Source organism: Haematobia irritans, chromosome 2 (assembly GCF_050003625.1).
Source record: "Haematobia irritans isolate KBUSLIRL chromosome 2, ASM5000362v1, whole genome shotgun sequence".
In the NCBI taxonomy this organism is placed as follows: Eukaryota; Metazoa; Arthropoda; class Insecta; order Diptera; family Muscidae; genus Haematobia; species Haematobia irritans.
The window spans coordinates 224,342,743-224,367,499 of NC_134398.1; the positions used below are offsets into that span (position 1 = coordinate 224,342,743).

At 30.9% G+C, this 24,757-nt stretch overlaps 1 protein-coding gene across 1 annotated transcript in view; it reads right to left on the bottom strand.

Annotated features, from left to right (window-relative positions):
- Positions 1-892: 892 nt before the first annotated feature.
- Positions 893-24,757, bottom strand: part of LOC142225302 (ATP-binding cassette sub-family G member 1-like) — an 89,052-nt gene continuing 65,187 nt past the window's right edge. The window contains exons 10-13 of the mRNA XM_075295079.1: positions 18,233-18,401; positions 10,817-10,917; positions 6,305-6,463; positions 893-6,244 (exon numbers count right to left, since the gene is read on the bottom strand). Coding sequence (XP_075151194.1) covers positions 5,900-6,244; positions 6,305-6,463; positions 10,817-10,917; positions 18,233-18,401 — 774 coding nt within the window. The 3' untranslated portion in view covers positions 893-5,899. The remainder of the gene's footprint in view (positions 6,245-6,304; positions 6,464-10,816; positions 10,918-18,232; positions 18,402-24,757) is intronic.

Genomic DNA, 24,757 nt, shown 5'->3' on the forward strand with positions numbered 1-24,757 from the left:
TGAGCTGCTCGCGCGGCATCCATTTTGCACAGAGCTTCCGCATATCCAAATATTGATGAATGATATGACCAACACGTTCCTTTGATATCTTTAAGGCCTCTGCTATCTCGATCAACTTCATTTTACGGTCACTCAAAATCATTTTGTGGATTTTTTGATGTTTTCGTCGGTGACCACCTCTTTCGGGCGTCCACTGCGTTCACCGTCATCCGTGCTCATTTCACCACGCTTGAATTTTGCATACCAATCAATTATTGTTGATTTCCCTGGGGCAGAGTCCGGAAACTCATTACCAAGCCAAGTTTTTGCTTCCACCGTATTTTTTCCCCTTCAGAAAACAGAATTTTATCAAAACATTTTTTTCCATTTTTTCACAATAACAAAAGTTGCTTCACAAAAGACGCTCTATCTCACAAACTAATTGACTTACAGTCGTCAAATTTTGACACGAATCATTTGAAGGTTAGTACTATACAAAAATAATATGCATTTAATACTAGCGACGCCATCTATGTGTCAGACCGGGGACTTATCAGCCAACCTTTAAGAAGAATAAACAAAAGAAATGTGGAGTTTGAAAGAAGATTTCGATTACATCCGGGCAACCAGACAATAAATTAATCCTCCTTCAAATCATTCATATCATTTAAACTGTTATCGAATTCATTCAAAAATGTAAACAAACTACACATCAATCAAGCATAGGCAACTGTTGTTCTAGTAGAAATGCTGATGCCGTTATTACTCACTGTATATAAATGAAGCATTACCGAACAAGACCCTTCTTACATGTGTTTTAGGAATCTATAGGTTTTAGCTGGATCCCAATCTGGTTGCTTTATTTACTAGTTTGAACCAAAAATTCTTACAGAGTAAAATAAAATACTGTATATCAATTTTCAAATAATTGTAACTTTATTACCATTTTTTTGTAATATAAACAAAATATCAAATAACATTATACTGTTGTTTTAATTGGGACAATAATATTAATTTAAAAACTATACAATCCATAAATTATAAAAATAAAAAAATAAAAAATATCTCTTATAACCTAAATATAAGGAAATTAATTTCGAATAAAATCAGAAAAACAAATACCACAGAATAAATCTATATCTACTCAGCATCAGTGGCGGTTTGAACCTTTCAATAAAGTGTATACTTGCGAAAATAGGGCAACTCTATTTTTGTGTATTTGACGTCTGAAAATATTTTTCAGCAGCTAATACATATATCTAACACATATTGTATAGCAATAAATTTTATTCGATTGTGAATAAAGTTTTGCTACCCAAATTACAACAAGTTTCACCACCACTTTATTGTTTAAAAAAGCTCTTATAGCCAATTCATCCACATTATGTTCGAAATAGGGCTGTCATTCGGAATTGATTTTTAAAAATCTCGCGATTTCCAAATATTGAATCCCGGGATTAATCCCGTCCCGAAAATCCCGGGATTTCTAGACGCGATTTATCCTGAATGACAGCCCTAGTTCGAAATCTACTAAATGTAGATTTTAAATCCCTTTTTTAAAAGGCAACTGGCAGTTGAAATCTACTTAAAGTGGATTTTAGAAATGTAATTTAATTAATATCTGATTCGCATTACACTTCGAAAATCAACTTCAACTAGATCTCAACTGTCATTTGCCTTTTAAAAAGGGATTTCAAATCCGCTCCGTGTAAATGTCGAGCCTAATGTGAATGAACATTAGAAAATATATTCTCTTTGACAGATATTACAATTTTTTTTTAAGATTTGGCAAGATGAGTTGATGTTTGAGATTTTTAATATGATTTAAAAAAAATGCTAAACTATACACTAATTTTTGGTATACCAAACTTACAAAAATTAAAGGATTTAAATAATGATAAATTATGTTTTTTTCTTTGTTACCCTACAGCCTATGTAGCAAGTTAGAGTGGAAGAATGTCGCTCACAAAAACCCAGATTAGTTTCAAGAATTTAATCTTGTCGTCAATATAGCAACTTAATAGTTCTTCAATGAAAATAAAATAGTCTCACTTATACAAACAGTTTTGTTATATAAACATTACCTTATTATTATTACCCAACAAAAAAAATCGGAAGTTCTTCCTAATGCTTAGTACTAAGTTCGTTTCTGCGAAAAACTAATATCTGGGGTTTTATATGAATATGTGTCTGAAAATACTCAAAACAAAAAATTTATATGGAAGTATAACAGTTTTTTATATCGAGTATAACAGTTTTTGGTGCGAAAACGTGATCTTAGTACTAGGCTTAAGTCATTACTATAAAAGTACACGCAAAAATGCTCTTCTAGAGATCGACTTATTTTTTACTTCAGCAAAAGTTTTTTACGCAGTTTTCCCACACTCAAAAAAAAAGTGAACCTTATATTTCACTAAAGCTGATTTAATTTAATTTAAGTTCATGGGATTTTTACGTTTTAAGAAAGTTTCTATGACGTTAATAATTTTTTGCGTACGTTAGTTAAAATAACTAAAATAAAGGAAAAAATTATACACAAACGAAGCATAAAGATTAACTAAATTCGGGACTCCCACAAAATAGTTCAGAATTTCTTAAAATTTGTAAATTTTACCAGCAATGAGCCCATCATGAACTTCGCATGGTACTAAAGACATTTTTGCAATTTTTAACTCCAATTTTTTCCTTCAAATTTCGCAATTTTCTTTAACAAGTGAAAAAAATGAATTATGTCTAATAAATTTTCTTGAATTTATCGAAAATTATTTACTTAGTTTTGTGAAATCGGCGTGACATCTGCGTTTCTAATACAGTTTAGTTAAAATTTTCTAAAATTAATATATTTTTTCTAAAACTAACTAAAATTTTCTTTCCTGGTGGGTTCACTGTTTTTTCAGTGCAATATCTGAATATTAGTGGATACGAAACATACACTGAAAAAACAGTGAACCCACCAGGAAGAAAACTTTCGGTTAATTTTAGAAAATTTTGAATATTTGTAGAAAATTTTAACTAAACGGTATTACAAACGTTGGCATCACGCCGATGTCATAAAAATAAGTAAATATTTTTCAACAAATTCAAGAAAATTTATTTGACATAACTAAGTTTTTTCACTTTTTTAAGGAAAATTTTGTAGTTTGAAGGAAAAACTTGGAGTTCAAAATTGCAAGAATGTCTTTAGTGACATACGAAGTTCATGATGGACGACTTTTTGGTAAAATTTGCCAATTTAAAGAAATTCTGAACTATTTTGTGGAAGACACGAATTTAGTTATTCTGTATGCTTCATTTGAGTATATTTTTTTCCTCGGTTTTAGTTAATTTAACTAACGTAAACAAAAAATTATTAGAGTAAAGGAAACTTTCTCCAAACATAATAATTCTATGAACTAAAACAAAGTTAAATTGGCTTTAGTGAAATAGAGAGTTTACTTTTTTTGAGTGTAGTTAAATAAAATAATGGAAATTTCCAAAAAATATTTGAAAAGTTTACCGATACATTTCTTGGCAGACATGAAGTTTGCGATAAAATATTTTTGCAAGTATTTTTCAAAACGTCTTTCCATAGAAATAAAAATAGAGTAAAACATTGCTGCTGAATTCACAACCTGTTGATTTGGCATTTTCAAAATAATAGACACCCAGAAAAAAATCTTAGGCAAGGTGGTGAGAAATTGGCTCAGAAGCGATGAATATTTAGTTTGTCATAGGGCCGAAGTCATGTTCTTCAGATGTGATGCTAATTCATCCTTTCTGAGCCAATTTTTCACCACTTTCGAATCCAAAACAACATTTTCATTGCTTTTTTGTCTAAGATTTTTTGCTGAGTATCTATTATTGTAAAAATGCCAAATCAACAGGTTTTGAATTAAAATTTAGCTACAATGTTTTACTCAATTAATGGGTTTTAACATAGAATAATTAAAAATAATTAATTTCTTCTTTTTTCGTCGTAACTAATACTTGGTTTTTGTGAAACTTTTTTGATAAAAAAAAATAATACCCAACATATATAAAAACAAATAGGTGATTATATAGCAACAATTTTAACCCTAGCTCTTGCACTATTTACAAATGTAAATATATCAATTTGGAAAGTATTGTCATTTCAACATTTTATTGAAAGAAACACTAATCAATCAATAGCTACAAAACTAAAAATGATAAAAAGGAAGAAAATAATAAAAAAAGTGATTGATAATGCAGTAAAATCGGTACCAGAGCTAAGGTCAAATCTATTATGAAACCATAATAAAAAAAAAATAAGAATTTGAAACAAGTTTAGTTAAAAACCTAATCGATTCAATTACATAAAATCTTTATCGTTTTGTATAAATTATATACGAAAAATCCAATTGTTTCACTGGTTCAATTAATAAAAATGAATAGATGAGGCTCCATCTAACATATATCGAAATAATACCATTAAAATTTGTAATTAAATAACTGAAGCGCATTCTACTTTTTAACCACTACAAAAATACTTCAATTAACCCTTTCACTACCGAAATAAACCTAATATTAAAAGCTTTAATTTTTCTTCGGTTTTTACTTGTACTAACAGCATGTAGAACAAAAATTGTCATTTTGAGAATCTGCCTCAATTACTTCAAAAGCTATATGAGCTTGTTATGAAAACTTGAGTCTTAAATTGTGACCAATTGGCCTTACGAAAATAAGCGCTATTTGCCCTATAATATTTCTCAAAGTGTGAGAAAAAATACAAAAAAGAATCCGAAAAAGTATCAGCTATAGATTTTGTATGAATGTCCATCTACTAGAAACATACAGTAGAAAAATTGTCTCAAATTTTCGTATTTTTCGTTTATTGTTAAATAAGTTTATAAAAATGTATTTTAGTGCTCACCAATATGGAAAATATTTATAGCTTATTTAGATTAAAGCCTCTACTTTAAAATAACATCGAGAAATAAATCAAAACTAAGTGGGAAAATAGAATTTGGTGTCTTTTTCGAATGTCCTTCTATGTGGACGTCGGTAGTGGAAGGGTTAAATGGTTTTTATTTCTATTTTTTGCTAATTTTTAATTGAATCAATTATTGTTTTTAAATATTTTCTTCATGGACATATAACATTATACCAGCTCTCTTAAAGGAAGTGTCAATTACGTATTATTCTTATATTTAAAACTTTTACGAAACTTGTCTAAAATCTAAAATATATTCGTCTTTTTTTTTATATCCCATATACGAATACTTATATCTAATAACACTGGATTTGGAATGATTTGATGTTCACTATAAATATGAGCCTTATACATAATGTGATCAATTGCACCTGTGTTAGTGTACATACAACTTAAAAAGACCGTATTTTAATATTGCCTCAAACACATTTTAGTTAGGCCAAACGACAATCCCAACTTCTTAAAATACAAAATTAAAAAGAATGATAATTTGAATAAATGTCGATTACCAAATAATAACTGAATAAAATCAAAATTTTGAGCATCTTTGTTAACATACAAAAAAAATTTTTCTGATTCAATCACGAAATTAATTGATCCAATTAATTTTTTAATTGAAATGTCTTCAATCACAGAAATGATAGTATCAATTAACAAATTAATTGACAGTCAATTAAAAAATTAATTGATACTATTAATTTGTGTGATTGATTTTAATTTCAATTAAAAAATTTGTTGATTCAATTAAATTTTTAATTGAATATTTTTTAAAACTCAATTAAGATTTTAATTGGAAAAATTTTCGTGAATTTTTTTTTTCTGTGCACAAAAAAAAACTCGTTTGAAGCAATAATAATATTTTTTCGTGTCTACTGTTCTATGATTTTCAATGATTATAATTTATATACACGCTAAAAAATATAAATTATATGATAGTTTAAAGCTTTAACTACACTGATCCTTGATGATAATGTGATGCCATATTCACCATTAACGTTTATTTAGTTTTCGCCACAAAGTGATCACAGTCAACAGATGCATAACGCAAATGACACCGACCATAAGCAGTACACAATCGAGTACACTCACATCGGTTATCATTATAAATTCCAAAAACACTTTGGGATTACGAAAATGACAATAGATAATATTCTCCGGGCATGGTAGAGCAGAGCGGTCCATGCCATAGACAGCATTAACGGCACCATGGAAACCTGCTCGGAAATAACTAATGTGCCACATCCAACGAAACACGGGAGTGATGTCAATGTAGCGTGTACAAAAACCAAACACCGAGAACAGAACGGCCAATATTGGTCCAAGGAAGACAGCAAGCTATATGAAAAGTTTAAATTATAATGATAATCTCAAAGTTGATAAACCGATTATAAGTACCTTAGTGGGTAGTGTAGCACCTACAAAGAATCCCCAAGCTTGTGCACTCAGGGTCACCAATATTCCGAATAGCATAAAGTACATAACCCGAAAATTATCGCTCTGTTCATTATCAGTCAACCATATGCTAATGCCCAAATAAAGTGATGTGCAAATACACTGAAAAGAAATGATGACAATTATAAGTAATATAAAAATAAGTTTGGATTTATATAATTATTCAAGAATTATATAGCAAATTCAAACCGGTAATACATCCCGTGAGAGAATCCAGGAAGTAATATATATTTGATTATTTCAATTAAATATAAATAAAAGAATAATTGTGATTATTTCGGCATTTTTAATTCATTTTCTAATAGCTTCAATTACAAATTTAATTGAGGTTCAACCTCTGGAAAGAGTAAAAAATACAACGCATAAGCAATTACACATCGTTTAAAAAAGAGCTATTTATTTTTTTTTTGCAATAAATTGTATATACGCAATGTAGGTTAGGCAAGGTTAGGTATAGTGGCTCACTTAGACTATTCAATCCATTATGATACCACAGTGAGAAGGGACCTCCTTTATATTGTATTATTTATATTTATAGCCGAGTCCGAACGGAGTTCCACATTGTAGTGAAACCACTTAGAGAAGCTTTGAAACACTCAGAAATGTCACCAGCATTACTGAGGTGGGATAATCCACCGCTGAAAATCTTTTTGGTGTTTGGTCGAAACTGGGTTTGAACCCACGACGCTGTGTAGGCAAGGCGGGCATACTAACTATTGCACCACGGTGGCTCTCCATATTCGAAATTAGTAAAGTAGAAAGTCGGGCGGAGCCGTCTATATCATACCCTAAACCACACCTGCTGAATTAGTAAATACGAGGGCAGTTCGGAAACTTCTTAGCCTAGCACAAAAATCTATAGACTCAAATTTAAGTCGGCTAATGCACTTGGGTGGACCACAATGGTAGTAAACAAATATGGGAAACATTTAAATCTGAAGCAATTATAAGGAAACTTGGCAAAAGTTTATTTATGATTTATCGCTCGATATATATGTATTAGAAGTTTAGAAAAATTAGAGTCATTTTTACAACTTTAAGCAGTGGCGATTTTACAAGGAAAATGTTGGTATTTTGAAAAATTTTATCGAAATCAGAAAAACATATAGATGGGAGCTATATCTAAATCTGAACCGATTTCAACCATTTGGCACGCATAGCTACAATGCTAATTCTACTCCCTGGGCAAAATTTCAACTAAATCGGAGTTAAAAATTGGCCTCTGTGGTCATATGAGTGTAAATCGGGCGAAAGCTATATATGGGAGATATATCTAAATCTGAACCGATTTCAATCAAATTTGACACGTATGGCTACAATGCTAATTCTACTCCCTGTGCAAAATTTCAACTAAATCGGAGCAAAAAATTGGCCTCTGTGGTCATATGAGTGTAAATCGGGCGAAAGCTATATATGGGAGCTATATCTAAATCTGAACCGAGTTCAACCAAATTTGGCACGCATAGCTACAATGCTAATTCTACTCCCTGTGCAAAATTTCAATTAAATCGGAGTAAAAGATTGGCCACTGTGGTCATATGAGTACAAATCGGGCGAAAGATATATATGGGAGCTATATCTAAATCTGAACCGATTTCAATAAAATTGGGCACACTTGACTATAGTACTAATTGTTCTTCTTGTGCAAAATTTTAAGCAAATTAGGGTAAAACTCTGGCTTCTGGGGCCATATAAGTCCATATCGGGCAAAAAATATATATGGGAGCTGTATATAAATCTGAACCGATTTCTTCCAAAATCAATAGGTATCTATTCTGAGCCAAAACACATACTTGTGCCAAATTTGAAGTCGATTGGACTAAAACTGCGACCTAGACTTTGATTACAAAAATGTGTTCACGGACAGACGGACATGGCTATATCGACTCAGGAGCCCACCCTGAGCATTTTTGCCAAAGACACCATGTGTCTATCTCGTCTCCTTCTGGGTGTTGCAAACATATGCACTAACTTATAATACCCTGTTCCACAGTGTGGCGCAGGGTATAAAAATTGATAAAAATCAAATGCGAAATTTGTGAAAATTTTTAAATCCTTTAAATTTCTTCATTCAAATGAATGCCTAAGGCATAACATCAAACGCAATGCAAATGATCTGAAAGCGGAGTTGCTTTGTCCTGTGATAATCCCATGTAAAATTCATTAGAGATGATCCCAATTTGCACTACTTCCAGATCAAATGCTGAGAATCCAAATTACTTTTTGGGAAGCTCTTTTTGTTTGCTCATTATTTTCATAATACCATACAAATTATAAGAATTAATAGGCTAATAAATAAATATATTGTAGTAATAGATAAAACGTATTGGTTGTGTACAACACAAATAAAATAAACAATATTTAAATATTTCTATAAATTGTTTATTAAAAATATTTGTCAAATAAAGAAGCCTTTTATATCACCTGGCGTCTATCCAATAATATTAATTCATGTGTCAAAACATAAATTTGAACAAAATCATTAAATGTTAACAATAGCTTCTATATTCCATTTATATGCAGAGCTCATATTCAATAGAAAACAAAAATCAGAGTTCGCTGTATCCTAAATAGACTAAACAGATATTTTTAAATTTACAATTTTTCAAATTTAATATTTAAATTTGAATATTTTCACTTTATCCTAAATTCAGTTTTTATAAACTTTAATAATAGAAAAAAGTCAAATTTTTATTAAAAATTTTTTGATACTAAAAAAGAAGAAGTGAAATCCTCTTATGGGAAAGAGGTTATCTACTTAGACAATAGCAAAGAGTAGGAAATACAAGAGAACAGAACTGTAAAGCGAAACTGCATCAGTAGGTGGCAGTCATGAGGAAAATTTCTCTAATTCTCTAATATCTAATATCTAAGAAAAATAGGATTTAGAACATACTCTGTAATAACAAATGTTCTTTTTATAAATGTTTTCATTCTATTAAATTTTTGGCAGACAATTTGAAACTGCCGATGTTTTTATAACTAATTTATTAAAGCAACACTTCGACAGCCTATACGGTTAACATTTTTATCCTCCTGTATTACAATCTAAAAATAATGGAGTTTAAAATCGACTTAATCTATTTCACAATCAACATATTAGCATATACAAATCTACTATTGTAAACAAGTCTTGCTTTTGACGTAAACATTGATTTACTACTCAAACTAAGTCAAATTAGAAAAAAAACTTGGATAGGTAAACAAATTAATGTTTGTTTCTAATTGTCAAACAAAACAACAAAGCCAGAATGCCGATGACGACAGTCAACACTGAAAAACTTGCAAATAAAGCCTCAGGCAAGACATATTAAGAAAGGTATTCCCACTTTCACAAAAAAAAATTAATACCAGTCAAATTGAAACGTTGCTGAACAAGTGATAAAGGGAACTGCAAATTTATCAATACTTGCTTTGAAATATGAGGAAATATGTAACGATTTGTTTGAATAATTGAAGTGATTCCTACCATCAATAATGAGGAGCATTCTTATCGACACTTTTTCTGTCATCATTTAAAACAAATTCAATATTTCATTTTTTTTTTTTTTGTATTTTCGATTTTTATCTTAATTTATCAGTGTTGACTGTCAACCACTGGCGGATTTAATAACTTTTATCCCATAGGCTGAGAGCTACGACGTGTGCTCATTGTTAATATATCTCAAATTAAAAATATATAAATTTGACTAGATAGGAAGAGCACAGAATATTTAATGCAAGGATGTACTTTGAAGAAATAGACTGGATAAAGCTCAATTAGTCTAATTCAGTCCATTTGATACCACAGTGGTGAATTTGTTTCTTATCACGGAGTGCTGCCCGATTCTATGTTTAGCTCAATGACAAGGGCGGACGGCGTTTCACTTTGCGGTAAAACCACTTAGAGAAGCTTTGAAACACTCCGAAATGCCACCAGCATTACTGAGAGGATAATCCACCGCTGAAAAATGGTTTGCTCGAAAGTGGTAGTGAATCCATGACCCTTTTTATGCAAGGCGGACATGCTAGCTATTGCACATATTATCACACCCCTCCCCCTCGGAAAATTGTCTAGCTACGCTAATGGAGAATACTTCTTTAAATATTTCTTGGCCTGAGGTTTGAATTTGAAATGTGCAATATCAGTCAACCAATAATCTGACAGCAAGTGGAAAGACAACAATTTAAAAATAACCACTCTCATACAGTATAATAAAAAAACAATATCAAAAACATACATTATATATATAATTAACATGACCATATTTTATTAAACAAAGACTAATAATATATCATTACAATGATTTTTTTTAGTCTGCATTTTTTCAAGTTACGAGAATTTCTCCAAGTTTATGACCAAAGTCTATAATTATAAATTTTATAGGCTTTTTTTGAACCAAAGAAGAATGACTATAAAAGGAAAAATATTTTTTTTGTTTTGTTTTTTTTTTGAGATTTTGTTTGTTCACTCACCTGGAAAGGAACCTCAAATGACAGCAAAGACAGAAAATACGGCCCCAGGTTATACCAACGATTGAAATGTTCCCGCGATAGCATGCCAATTTCAAGAGGAACTGTAAAGACATTAAACAAAAAACAAAATTAACTCATTTTTTTAATTCATGGTGAAAGTAAATGCAAAGTTGAATATAAACAAGATTTATTTGAGTCAATGTTTTTTTTTTTTTTTGCTTGTGAAAAAATAAAATTAAATAATATTTCGTTTTAATCACTATTATTAGAGATCAGCAAAAATGAACGTTATAGTTGCAAAAGTTTGTCTCTGAATTTCATTTTTTTTTATTTTGTCACTGCAATTTGTAAACCGCTGCAGAAACAAGGTTCTCAAGTCGCTTGAGGACAAAGAAACCTTGTTGACCAACGCCACAAAGTGGCATAAAATACAGACCTGTCAGAACGATGCCCATAGAGCTGGGACAGGATGTCTCTGAAGTTCACCCCTGGATTACTTTTATGTGAAAACCAAGATACAATTACATGTTGTCAAAACAATTGTTATCTCAACTGCTGGGTTGTTATCTCACCATCTTTGGAACAAGCAACCACCACCCAGAAATGTAAGGATTGATCTTCATCTTCTAGAACGCGAGCATTATAATAGAGAGCCTCTAAACCAGACAACATATCACATAAGTCTGAAAAGAATTCATGAGGATACTACAGAATTCATGAGGATACTGAAGGAGCTACAAGGTTAATCCTGTTCTTGGAGCTCGACCGCCGTCGGAACAAAATGACCTCCCGCGGCAGATCATGGTAGTGAGCCAAAAAGATAAGACAAGTGCAGCCAACTCAATTCCCACTTATCAGTAATTGTTAGCAGCGTATCTGACTTGTGTCCCATTTGCAAACACGGACCTCATGAAACGCGTCACCATTTAGCCTTCCCAGCTAAACTCGACTCACCACCAAATAACCCTGGATACACCCCATCCTTGTCGCAGGGTTTCTTGGTCTGGATACCAGCTGATGCACCAATGAAAAAAATAGGAACTCACAAAAAACTGTTACAACGACAACGTGACACCTAAAAGTATGCAATCACCATTGGAGAGTAGGAAATAAGGGGTGGTTAAAATTTCATGGGCCGATGTTGATTTTGAATAAAACACAAACTATTTAGGAAATTATTGTAATTTTATTTTATTATGATATATTGGTATTACTCAATTATGTATGGAACAAAATATCGGCCAAATGGGCGCCGCGACCTCGGTGGCACACCTCCATCCGATGGTCCAAATTTTCGATGACGCTGAGGCATAATGGAGGTTCTATGCCGTTAATGTGCCGAATTATCTCATCCTTTAGTTCTTGAATTGTTGCTGGCTTATCGACGTACACTTTGTCTTTCAAAAAACCCCAAAGAAAAAAGTCCAACGGTGTCAAATCACATGATCTTGGCGGCCAATTGCCATCGCCATTACGTGAGATAACACGGCCATTGAATTTGTTGCGCAAAAGAGCCATTGTTTCGTTAGCTGTGTGGCAAGTGGCACCGTCCTGCTGAAACCACATATCGTCCACATCCATATCTTCCAATTCGGGCCATAAAAAGTTCGTTATCATCTCACGATAGCGAACACCATTCACAGTAACTGCCTGACTGGCCTCATTTTGGAAAAAAATACGGCCCGATGATGCCGCCAGCCCATAAACCGCACCAAACAGTCACTCTTTGTGGGTGCATTGGACAATCACTCTTGGATTCTCATTCGTCCAAATGCGGCAATTCTGTTTATTGACGAATCCACTGAGGTGAAAATGTGCCTCATCACTGAAGATGATTTTCTTCGAAAATTGATCATCCACTGTTGCCATTTCTTGGAACCATTTAACACGTTGTTGGATTGTGTATCTCTTCATGGTTCAAATTGAGTAAGTCTGAAATAGAGAAATGTCAAATAAAATTCGGGAAAAACTTGGCGTTTAGGTGTGGTTCACATTCAACATCGGCCCTTTCAATTTAACCACCCTTTACAATAGGACAAAAAAGTCTCTTCTGCAAAGAAAACATATGGCAACCGCATAGATGTCGCATAATGCCTGCAGTGTTTGGATATTACCGGCGTTGCGGTCGAAGGGCTGTTTCGGCATCGTCAATTATTATTTCAAATTGCCTGCCCAAAAAAATTAATAGAATCCTATTTTTCTTAAGTTTCGTAAAGCCGACAGAGAACAGAATTGTGTGACGCCGAATCAAACTGTATGATATTTTTTCGTTCTCTTGTATTTTCTAACTCTCTGGAGTCATTGAAGATAAAATACAAGATACAAATCTATACACGCCCAACTAGTCATATTTCAGTTCATTTGAAGACATTTGCATATGCTACACTAGAAACATATGTAAACACAATTTATTTATTTTTTTTTCTATAGATTAAATAATCCTTACAGACTATTTATATAAATACATATTTACAAATAACATTATGCATTTAAAAATAGAATTATTTTACGCTTAAGTGTAGTATGATTTTCAGATAGGTCCAGTAAGAAGAAGTACTTATTGAATTGGAAGAACAGACGATGTATTGGGTCATTATTCTCATAATTTATTTATTTATTTATTTATTTAAAAGGGATATTCAGCAACTGATAGTTCCGTGACGGCCTCAGAGGAACATTCACAAGGATTCGATTCGAAATATAGACCAGCGTTGCCACAATGAATTTTTATTTTGGACTAATATTTTTCCAAAATTGGACCAAAATTCGTACCAGCGGCCCATTTTTCCAAATTAAATTAATATAATTTAAAAGTTAAAATTTTTCCAAAATTTTACTTCAATAGAATATTTTTCTATAGAAAATTTTGTCAAAATTTTATTTCTACAGAAAATTTTGTCAAAATTTATGTCTACAGAAAGTTTTGCCAAAATCTTATTTCTACAAAAAATTTTGTCAAAATTTTATTTCTATAGAAAATGTTGTCAAAATTTTATTTCTATAGAAAATTTTGTCAAAATTTTATTTCTATAGAAAATGTTGTCAAAATTTTATTTCTATAGAAAATTTTGTCAACATTTTATTTCTGCATAAAATTTTGTCAAAATTTTATTTCTTTAGGAAATTTTGTCAAAATTTTATTTCTACAGAAAATTTTGTTAAAATTTAATATCTTAAGGAAATTTTGTCAAAATTTTATTTCTGTAGAAAATTTTGTCAACATTTTATTTCTATAAAAAATTTTGTCAAAATTTTAATTCTATAGAAAATTTTGTCAAAATTTTATATCTGCAGAAAATTTTGTGAAAATTTTTTTCTATAGAAAATTTTGTCGAAATTTTATTTCTATATACAATTTTGTCAAAATTTTATTTCTATATAAAATTTTGTCAAAATTTTATTTCTATAGAAAATTTTGTCAAAATTTTATTTCTATAGAAAATTTTGTCAAAATTTTATTTCTATAGAAAATTTTGTCAAAATTTTATTTCTATAGAAAATTTTGTCAAAATTTTATTTCTATAGAAAATTTTGTCAAAATTTTATTTCTATAGAAAATTTTGTCAAAATTTTATTTCTGTAGAAAATTTTGTTAAAATTTTATTTCTACACAACATTTTGTCAAAATTTAATTTCTTAAGGAAATTTTGTCAAAATTCCCTTTCTATAGAATATTTTGTCAGACTTTTATTTCTATAGAAAGTTATCGAAAAATTTTATTTCTCTATATATATTTTTTTAAATTTCTTCCTATACAAAATTTTTGCATAATTTTGTATCTATACAAATTTTTTTAAATTTTATTTCTGCAAAATTGTATTTCTATAGAAAATTTTGTTAAAATTTTATTTCTATAGAAATTTTTGTCAACATTTTATTTCTACAGAAAATTTTGTCAAAATTTAAAAATTTGGACAAATTAACGATTTGACGAAAATGGACCAAAATCTACCATATTCCATTTGGTCCGACCATCGGAACAAATTTAAGATTTAATAATTTTTTGGACCAAAATGGCAACCCTGATATGGACGCAATCCGGGCGTCCGTGAATAACTTTAGACAAGAAACTAATATTTGGCATTGTACGGCGACTCTTTCGTTGGGAGTTTGATTATATTCAACCTGTAGTCATAACTAGGATTCTATTGAATTGGAGTGTATCACATAAACAGGATCCCAAATTACAGATGCATATTCTAGTATACAGCGCACAAACAAAATATATAACAGTTTTGTTACAGACGGATTAGAGAACACCTTGCTCCACCTTTTGATAAAACCATGAGTTCCATATGCTTTGTTAATAGTTAATGAAATATATCGTCGAAAATCCAATCGTGGGTCCAATGTGACTCCAAGGTCTAGTATAGAATTGACAAACTCAAGTTCACGATAGTTCAAGACAATGAGTGCAAAAGTTTTATTCTAAAAAATGACATATGTTTACATTTCGATATGTTCAGCTCCATCAGATTCACCTTGCACCCCTGAAATAATCTGTCTAGATCCCCTTGTAAAATAATTTGACCAGTATGATCATTAAAAAAAATAAAAATTTTCAACATCATCTGCGTACATTAAAACGTTACACCGAAATATTGATTCTGGTAAATCAAACAGGTTGAAAAGAATCGGCTTCCCTGTGGTACTCCCGAATATGCAGCAATGTCTCTAGAAAGCATATCACGAAATTTAACTTTATGTGTTCTACCAGACAAGTAAGAGCGAAGCCATTTTCAAAACATATCACTGAAACCCATAAACTCCCATTTCCGTAGTAAAAGTTTATGATTCACCTTATCAATTGCTTTACTAAAGTCAGTATAGACAACATCAGTTTGCTTGCGTTCTTTGAACACAATTACATGTTGTCAAAACAATTGTTATCTCAACTGCTGGGTTATTATCTCACCATCTTTGGAACAAGCATCCACCACCCAGAAATGTAAGGATTGATCTTCATCTTCTAGAACGCGAGCATTAGAATAAAGAGCCTCTAAACCAGACAACATATCATATAGGTCTGAAAAGAATTCATGAGGATACTACAGAATTCATGAGGATACTGAAGGAGCTACAAGGTTAATCCTGTTCTTGGAGCTCGACCGCCGTCGGAACAAAATGACCTCCCGCGACAGATCATGATAGTGAGCCAAAAAGATAAGACAAGTGCAGCCAACTCAATTCCCACTTATCAGTAATTGTTAGCAGCGTATCTGACTTGTGCCCCATCTGCAATCACGGATCTCATGAAACGCGTCACCATTTAGCCTTCCCACCTAAACTCGACTCACCACCAAATTACTCTGTATACACCCCATCCTTGTAGCAGGGTTTCTTGGTCTGGATACCAGCTGATGTACCAATGAAAAAACTGTTGCAATGACAACGTGCCACCTGAAAGTATGCATTCGCCATCGGTGAGTAGGAAATACAAGAGGACAAAAAAGTCTCTTCTGCAAAGAAAACATATGTCAACTGCGTAGATGTCGCAAAATGCCTGCAGTGTTTGGATATTACCGGCGTTGCGGTCGAAGCGCTGTTTTGGCATCAATTATAATCCATCATTTATAAATGAAGTAAACTCTATTAGGTTAGTTACCGTTGATCTAGATCTTCTAAAGCCATGTTGACAGTTAGATAAAATTGGTGATATTTGAAAACAAAGAACTTCAGTCACAATCTTCTCAAAAAGTTTCGGAATAGCATTCAGTTTAGCTATACCTCTATAATTACAAATAATAATTAAATAATGGTGTAATAATGACGGAAAAATTTCTGAACTAAGTGATTTGTTGAATTATTCGCATAGAGGAAGAGAAAGATTTTCAGCACATTGTTTCAAAACACAAGCAGTAATACCATCTGGACCTGGAATATTGTCATTGTAAACAGTATTGATATTCACTGATTGTATATTGATAAGACAAGATTGCGGTATTGAGTAACGATATGAATTACATTCATCTTAGGGCTTCGTTGAGTAAGTTGATTCAAAAAAGTCTGCGAATAGATTAGTAATTCCAGCATCATCATCTGCGACAACAGATGTTTAAATTTAAGTGACTTAGGAAAAGTTCTATCACTGCGTTTGGAGTTAATAAATCCATAAAATCTTTTAGGGTTTCGTTTCAGTTCACTTTTTACATTTCATATGTTCAATTTATAAGATTTTTTATTCTCTAAGTTAAAATCAGATTGGGCAACACAATATTTCGGCAAAATCAATAGCATTTCCAGTAATATTTTCTAAATTTTCTATATAAGTTTTCTATTTTCTATACTCTTTTGTTTTTAGCCTTTGCTAATTGCTTTGAATTCCAAGGTGGACCAGTCGTTTTTTTAAACGAAATTTTAGGGACTGATTTTTTAATACAGTCATTTAATATAGAATAAGCGACTGTCGATAGACGAACACTTGTATGCATGTATGCTTTGTACACTAAAAAATATATTGTCCTAATATGGAAGATTATGCACCTTAAATATTAGGATACGCAATTTACACAATATTAAGGACAAAATTCTTTAAAATAATTTAAAATGAAAAGAAAGTTTATAATCATTGCTTCAAAATTATTTTTTCATAAAATTATGGACAATTTAATAAGGACAATTTTCGTTATAGTAAAGAAAAACAGTTTTAAATTAATGAAATCGTACTTAAATTCATTGAAATACCGAATCATTTAAGATAAAAACGCTTCAAATATACACAGAAAACAAAAAAAAAATATATACAGAAAAAAATATTTCAATTAAACAATTAATTGATCAAATTAAAATTTTAATTGATGCTATTAATTTCTGTAGCTGATTTTTATTTCAATTAAAAAATTGTTCGAGCCAATTAAATTTTTAATGGAAAATTTTTTAGAATTCAATTAGAATTTTAATTGGAAAAAATGGGGTGATAGTTTTTTATGGGTAGGTTATGAGTTTGCATCTATTTTTTTTTTTAGGTAAGAAAACACTTATTAGTTTAATTTGGATTCTAAAAAAGGCACTTGCTTGTACGTGAGAATGAAAATTCGATAAATAAAGTTAGACAGGTCCCCCCAAAAATATATTTATTTTACATAAGTCACATCTTTGGCTCGGAATCAATATCAAAATCTTTAAAGGAAGGTTAAAATCTCTCGAACCAAGTACACTGTTTTTTTGAGTGTACTATTCCAATTTATATAAAGCGAATATGAATAAGGAAATTTGAATCCCAACTTCCTATATAAGGTACTGCAAGGCTACAGTAATGCAAACAATCAGTTGACATTTTTGCTTTAATTTTAATTTACAAATAAGTAAATTCTCAAACATAAGTTTTACAAAATTTAATAAAAAGACCTAGTATGTAGAAACGGGTTAGAAAAACAAGTTTTAATTTTTGTTTGACAATGCTAGACAAAAACTTACATGTTAGAACCACAGCCATTTTACCAGTATAGACCAGAAGCAAAGTTGACCCATAGAGATAGACATAGTTGCCCAATACTGTATTGGCCTTATTGCCAACATCTATGTACAAATAGCCAAATATAATGCCAATAACCACATGTGATGCCAAACGAGCTAGCAGTAGAAACTGTAAAGAAATACCAAATAAAAAAAGAATACATAATAAATTTCGGTGAAAGACATATAGAAAAGTTTAGAAGACCATGCATAAATTAATAATAAAGAAGTGATTGCGGTTAATAAAAAAACGAAATTGATCTAAAAACATATATTGAATCAGTATACATGAAAAAAAAATAATATAAGACTATTAAAAAAAATAGATTTATATCATAAATATATCTGTCTTGATGCCCAACAGGAGGAATATTGAGTAAAATATGTAGTTATTATATTATGCCATAACTGAACTTTACGTACCAATGGCAGTCTTTTTTATCTAACCTCATTTTAAAACTGGCGCCCAACGTGGGTCAAATGTTTAAGTCACTTTAATAACGAATTAATCATTCATAATATTATACTACAACAAGGCTTTAATGTGCAGAATTCCATTTTAAAACTGGAGCCCAAATGGGGTCTTTTCTCATACTCAAAAACAACAATTACAAAAAAAAATTATGGAAAGAAACTGGAACAAAAACAATAAATATATAGGACTCACAGTAGCCTGGGAACATAATATAAAGTCTAAACATATTAAATTCTAACAAGGTCTTGCATTATGATATCACGCCCCAAAAAACTGGCGCCCAATGTGGGGCATAAACTAAAGTCGATCACATTAGTCTGCTATATTATGAATGTCCGAAATGAGGCCGATATTTTCACGCAAACAAACAAACTTTGCTCTAGAACAAAATTTTACACAAACGAAATGACCCCCTCCATAAATTTTTTTTAGAGCAAAATAACCGGAATTTATAACAAACGATTTAACAACCGTTGCTTCTAACTATCTTGATTGCTTTTAACGAAAATTTCTTACGAACAAAAGATAACATTGTTTGTCAGAAATTTCGTTCTTGAGAAAAAATTCTTCTTTCAGTGTATTACCCATTTACTGATAACAAAGCAATCATTGATCATCATATCATCGTAAGTTTTAACGATTCGCTGCATTTGTCACGAAATTAATTGATCCAAAATAAGTTTTTAATTGAAATGTTTGCAATCACAAAAATGATAGAATAAGGCATAAAAAATACTTGATTAAAAAATTAATTGATTTCATTAGATTGTAAAACTCAATTAATTTTTTGAATTAAAAACGTAATTGTTTTCAATTACTTTTTTAACTGACTTTGTGTTTGATTAAAATTGATTGTTTGAAATACATTTTTATTTAAAACTTAAAACAAAAATTCATTACTTTTTTTAACTGACTTACGGCCATTTTCATGTAGCTCCGTTAGGCTTTAACTGCCAGTTAACAGAAAGTAAATGGCAAATATCTTCTCTCCGGTTAACTTTAACTGAAATTTTTTCGTCAGTTAAGTTCCTAACTGGCCTATGGAATATAAAGACAGTATGACAGCTTCGTCCATAATACGGTTTAAAAGTTGGTTAGTTAACGGAACACTAACGGAGCTTTATGAAAATGGGGGTTAGTCTTCCGAGTTTAATTAAAAAATTAATTGTATCAATTAATTTTTTAATTAAAAATGTAAAAACTTTCAATTATTGACTTAATTAACTTTAACATATGCTTCTATCTTGATTAAAATGTTAATTGTATTATTTTGACGGAATAAAAATATAAGTTTGAATGTTTTGAAGAAATATATTTAATGGTTTAGTTGTACCAGTGCCAACTTTGAAGCTTTTCACGTGTTCGTACTTTTGTGTCTCGTTCTATTTTGTAACTCTTTATTAATTTTTTATATCTATCGATCTTGCCACAAGTAATTGTTATTGATGGATTGGACAACCGTAGTGTTGCAATCTACCAACTAACAGCTCTATCGTAAAGTTTGACATTTTTAAGGTTATACGTTCTCAGAACGTTTTTTTCTGTTATTTAATAATAGAAAAAATTTCCAACTTCAATCAACTTATTAGTTGAAAATATTTTGGTGATATTTTTTCTGTGAATCTAACTAGCGCCCAACATGGATCATATGCTAAAGTTTATTTGTTATCGGATTGGTAATTGATCATCACTGTGGTATCACATTGAACTGGATAGTCGTAGTGAGCGTGGAATATCGGGTGCCACCTTTACTAAAAAAATCATACTCGGTTCCAAAAATTTTGTCTTTAATTATTTTGGTATAGATTTTGAGCCAAAGAAGCGGTTTGTGTATTTTATTCTAGGAAATAAAGGGTGATACGGTCAAAATTTGGTCAAGGGAAAACGCGTGTAAATCGGTGAAATCGTTTATTTAAAAAATCTAATTAAATTTCTTTTTCAAGTTCAATTAGTATAAAATTCAGGAAAAATATTCAGTTAGGCTTTCGCTTTTCCAAATCCGAATTGCCGGGCCTCACGCTTGACACCTGCCATCAGATTTTGTACAGCCACCTTGTCCACCTTCTTCGCCGCAGAAAGCCAGTTTGCCTTGAACTGCTGCTCGTCCTTAGCAGTTTTTTTGGTCTTCTTTAGGTTCCGCTTGACAATAGTCCAGTATTTCTCAATTGGGCGGAGCTCTGGCGTGTTGGGAGCAGGGCTGTGGAGTCGAGCCGATTTTGCTCGACTCCGACTCCGACTCCGACTCCAGCATTTTTCATCAGCTCGACTCCGACTCCGACTCCGGAGTCGACTCCGGGTAATATAACTAAATCTCATTTTAGTACCACTAATTTGTAGTTCTATTGAGGGGATATATATGGGGTATATATATGGATCGATATAAAGTATCGTATTTATTTATGTGTGCAAAAAAAGGTCTTAATTTCGCATTTATACCAATTAAACTCTTTATTTCAAATTTAGGGCAATGTTTAATAAATAAAATAATGATATAAATACCCTACATAATATGAGAAGATACCGACAGTATATGTATTTGTGGACGAAAATTATTATAAAGGGTTATATTCCCATATGCATGAATTTGAATCTGAATCGATTTAGACAAAATTGTATATACTTCTAGAAAATCTCTGTACCTAAAATTTAAATCTAACGTTATGGGACGTAACACAATTATAGCAAAAAATAAAAATGCAAAGAAAGTCTAAAGTCGGGCGGGCCGATTGTAACATACTCTGCACAACTTTGTATTTAGATCAACATTTTGATAAAATCTGAAATCAGACTTCTACAAAATCTCGTGCAATATTTGGGAAACATTCATAATTTTTTATATAGCAAAATTTGAGTCACTTTTACCAGTTTTCGACTTAGCAGTGAGTATCAGTAAGAAAAAAATTTGAGAAAATTTGCTACATAAATAAAATTTTGACAAATTGTTTTATAGAAATAAAATTTTGAAAAAAAAATAAATAGAAATTTTGGAAAAATTTTTGTGTAGTAAATAAAAGTTTGCAAAATTTTCTATGGAAACAAAATTTGAACTAAATTCTCTATATAAATGAATGTTTGAGAAAATTTTCTATACAAATAAATTTTTACCAAATTTTCTATAAAAAGACTATAGTAAACAAATTTTGACAAAATTTTCTATAGAAATAAAATTTTGAAAAAAATATCAATAGAAATTTTTGGAAAATTTTTTGTGTAGTAAATAAAATTTTACAAAATTTTCTAAAGAAATAAAATGCTGCAAAATTTTCTATAGAAAGAAAATTTAGACTACATTTTCTATAAAAATAAAATGTTGACTAAATTTTCTATCGACATAAAATGTTGTATAAATTTTGTATAAAAAAAATCTATAGTAACAAAATTTTGGCACAATTTTCTATGGAAAAAATTTGAAAAAATTATTAATAGAAATTTTGGAAAATTTTTTGTGTAAATAAAATTTTGCACAATTTTCTATAGAAGCAATATTTTGGCTAAATTTTCTATAGAAATAAATTTTTGACAAAATTTTCTACATAAAAATATTTTTATACCCACCACCATAGAATGGTGACAGGGGTATAATAAGTTTGTCATGTCGAAGATGAGCTAGATCGGTCCAGGTTTTGATATAGCTCCCTTATCAACCGATCGCCCGATTTGGGGTCTTGGGCTTATATAAACCGTAGTTTTTATCCAATTTGCCAGAAATTGGAAACCTAGAGGTATTCTAGGGCTATAAGGAGGAGTGCTGAAAATGGTGATTATCGGACCATGTTTTAATATAGCTCCCATATAGACAGAACTCCCGATTTTATTTCTTGAGCTTCTAGAATCCGTAGTTTTTATCCAATTTGTCTGAAGTTGGAAATCTAGAGGTATTATAGGACCATTACAAGGCGTGCCGAAGATGGTCACTATCGGACGAAGTTTTGATATAGCCCCCTTTTAGACCGATGTTACGAGTTTACTTCTTGGACTTCTACAATCCGTAGTTTTTATCCAATTTGCCTGAAATTTGAAATTTGGAGGTATTCTAGGACCATTAAGAGGTGTGCCGAATATATTGTGTATCGGTCCAGTTTTTGATATAGTCCCCTTATAAACCGGCCCTCCGTTTTGGGGTCTATATTCTAGAACTACAATAGATGTGCTGAATACTGTACGTATCCTTCCATGTTTTTGGCGTAGCCCCATTAGTCCGATTGACCAAAATAGACCCAAAAAATTATTGAAGTTGGTCCGATGGTCAGACCAAATGGAATTTTTCTGCAGAAATAACATTTGGACAAAAATTTCTATAGAAATAAAATTTTAACAAAATTTTCATAGAAATAAAATTTTAACAAATTTTTCATAGAAATAAAATTTTAACAAAATTTTTTATAGAAATAAGCTTCTTAAAAATTTTGGGATACAATATTATGCAAAAATTTTGTACAAATTTCTGCTAAATATGTAATAGAAATAAAATTTTGGCTAAATTTTTTACAGAAATTAAATTTTGGCTAAATTTTCAATAGAATTAAACTTTGGCTACATTTTCTATAGAAATTAAATTTTGGCTAAAATGAAATCTATTGAAATAAAATTTGGACCAAATTTTCTATAGAAATAAAACATGGACAAAATTTTCGATAGAAATAGAATGAGGTCAACATTTTATATAGAAATAAAATTTTGAAAAAATTTTCTTTCGAAGAAAAATTTTAGAAAAATTGTAACTTTTAAATTATTTTAATTTAAATTAGAAAACTGGTCCCCTGGTACGAATTTTGGAAAAATTTGATCCAAAATAAAAATTCGTTGTTGCAACGCTGGTAAGGCCTCCATATAGACCGATTTCAGATATTGAGGGTACAGAAGGAGCATTTACCATAAATGTAAATTTGCCAGATATTACTTCTCGTAATCATAAAACAGTTGGTGTACTACAGATTTTAGATTTCAAATCAAGGTATTTTTTCTTAATTTTCTTGCACATTTACAGGATATGTTTATGATTCCTTTAAAACTCAAACAAAAATAGTTCTTATAAATCCGGAATCTGATAGGTAAAATCTTTGCATTTATTTTCGGGATGCGAACTGGTTAAACTGATCTGTCATCAAACCCCCATGAAATTTTCTAAGGAAATTAGTATATTTGATTCATGGTGGTGGGTATTTATGATTTGGCCCGGACGAACATACTGCTGTATATACTTGTTTTATTTTTTATTTTCTATAGAAATAAATGTTGACTTAATTTTCTATAGGAAAAAAATTTTCTATAGTAATAATATTTCGAATAATTTTTTATAGAAATTAAATTTTGACAAAACATTCCATTAAATACAAAAGTGACAAAATTTTCTATAAAAAACAGCTTTGACAATTTTTTCTGTCATATGTGTGTAGGTATATAGCCTTAAAATAAAATTAAAAACAATAAATTCGAATTATTGTTCGAATTATTTCAAATACATTGATATGGGGATTAAAATGGATCGATCCAGCCCATTTGCTAGTCTAACATTCTAGGAAACATAAAATGCCGTAATTGGAAGTTGATTTTTATTTCCAATCGTGGTGTACATTGATCGAATGCATAACGCATTGGAAACTAATTTGCGTAAAAACTTTTTTAGTTACAAAAATGTGAAGTGTTTTAAAAAATTTGGTTTAGCCGGAGTCGGAGTCGAGCAAAATTTTTACGACTCCGACTCCGACTCCAGCCAAATCTTCAGACTCCGACTCCAAGACTCCGACTCCGACTCCACAGCCCTGGCTATACGTAAAAGTGGACCGATATGGCCCATTTTCAATACCATCCGACCTACATCAATAACAACTACTTGTGCCAAGTTTCAAGTCGATAGCTGGTTTCGTTCGGAAGTTAGCGTGATTTCAACAGACGGACGGACGGACGGACATGCTTAGATCGACTCAGAATTTCACCACGACCCAGAATATATATACTTTAGGGGGTCTTAGAGCAATATTTCGATGTGTTACAAACGGAATGTCAAAGTT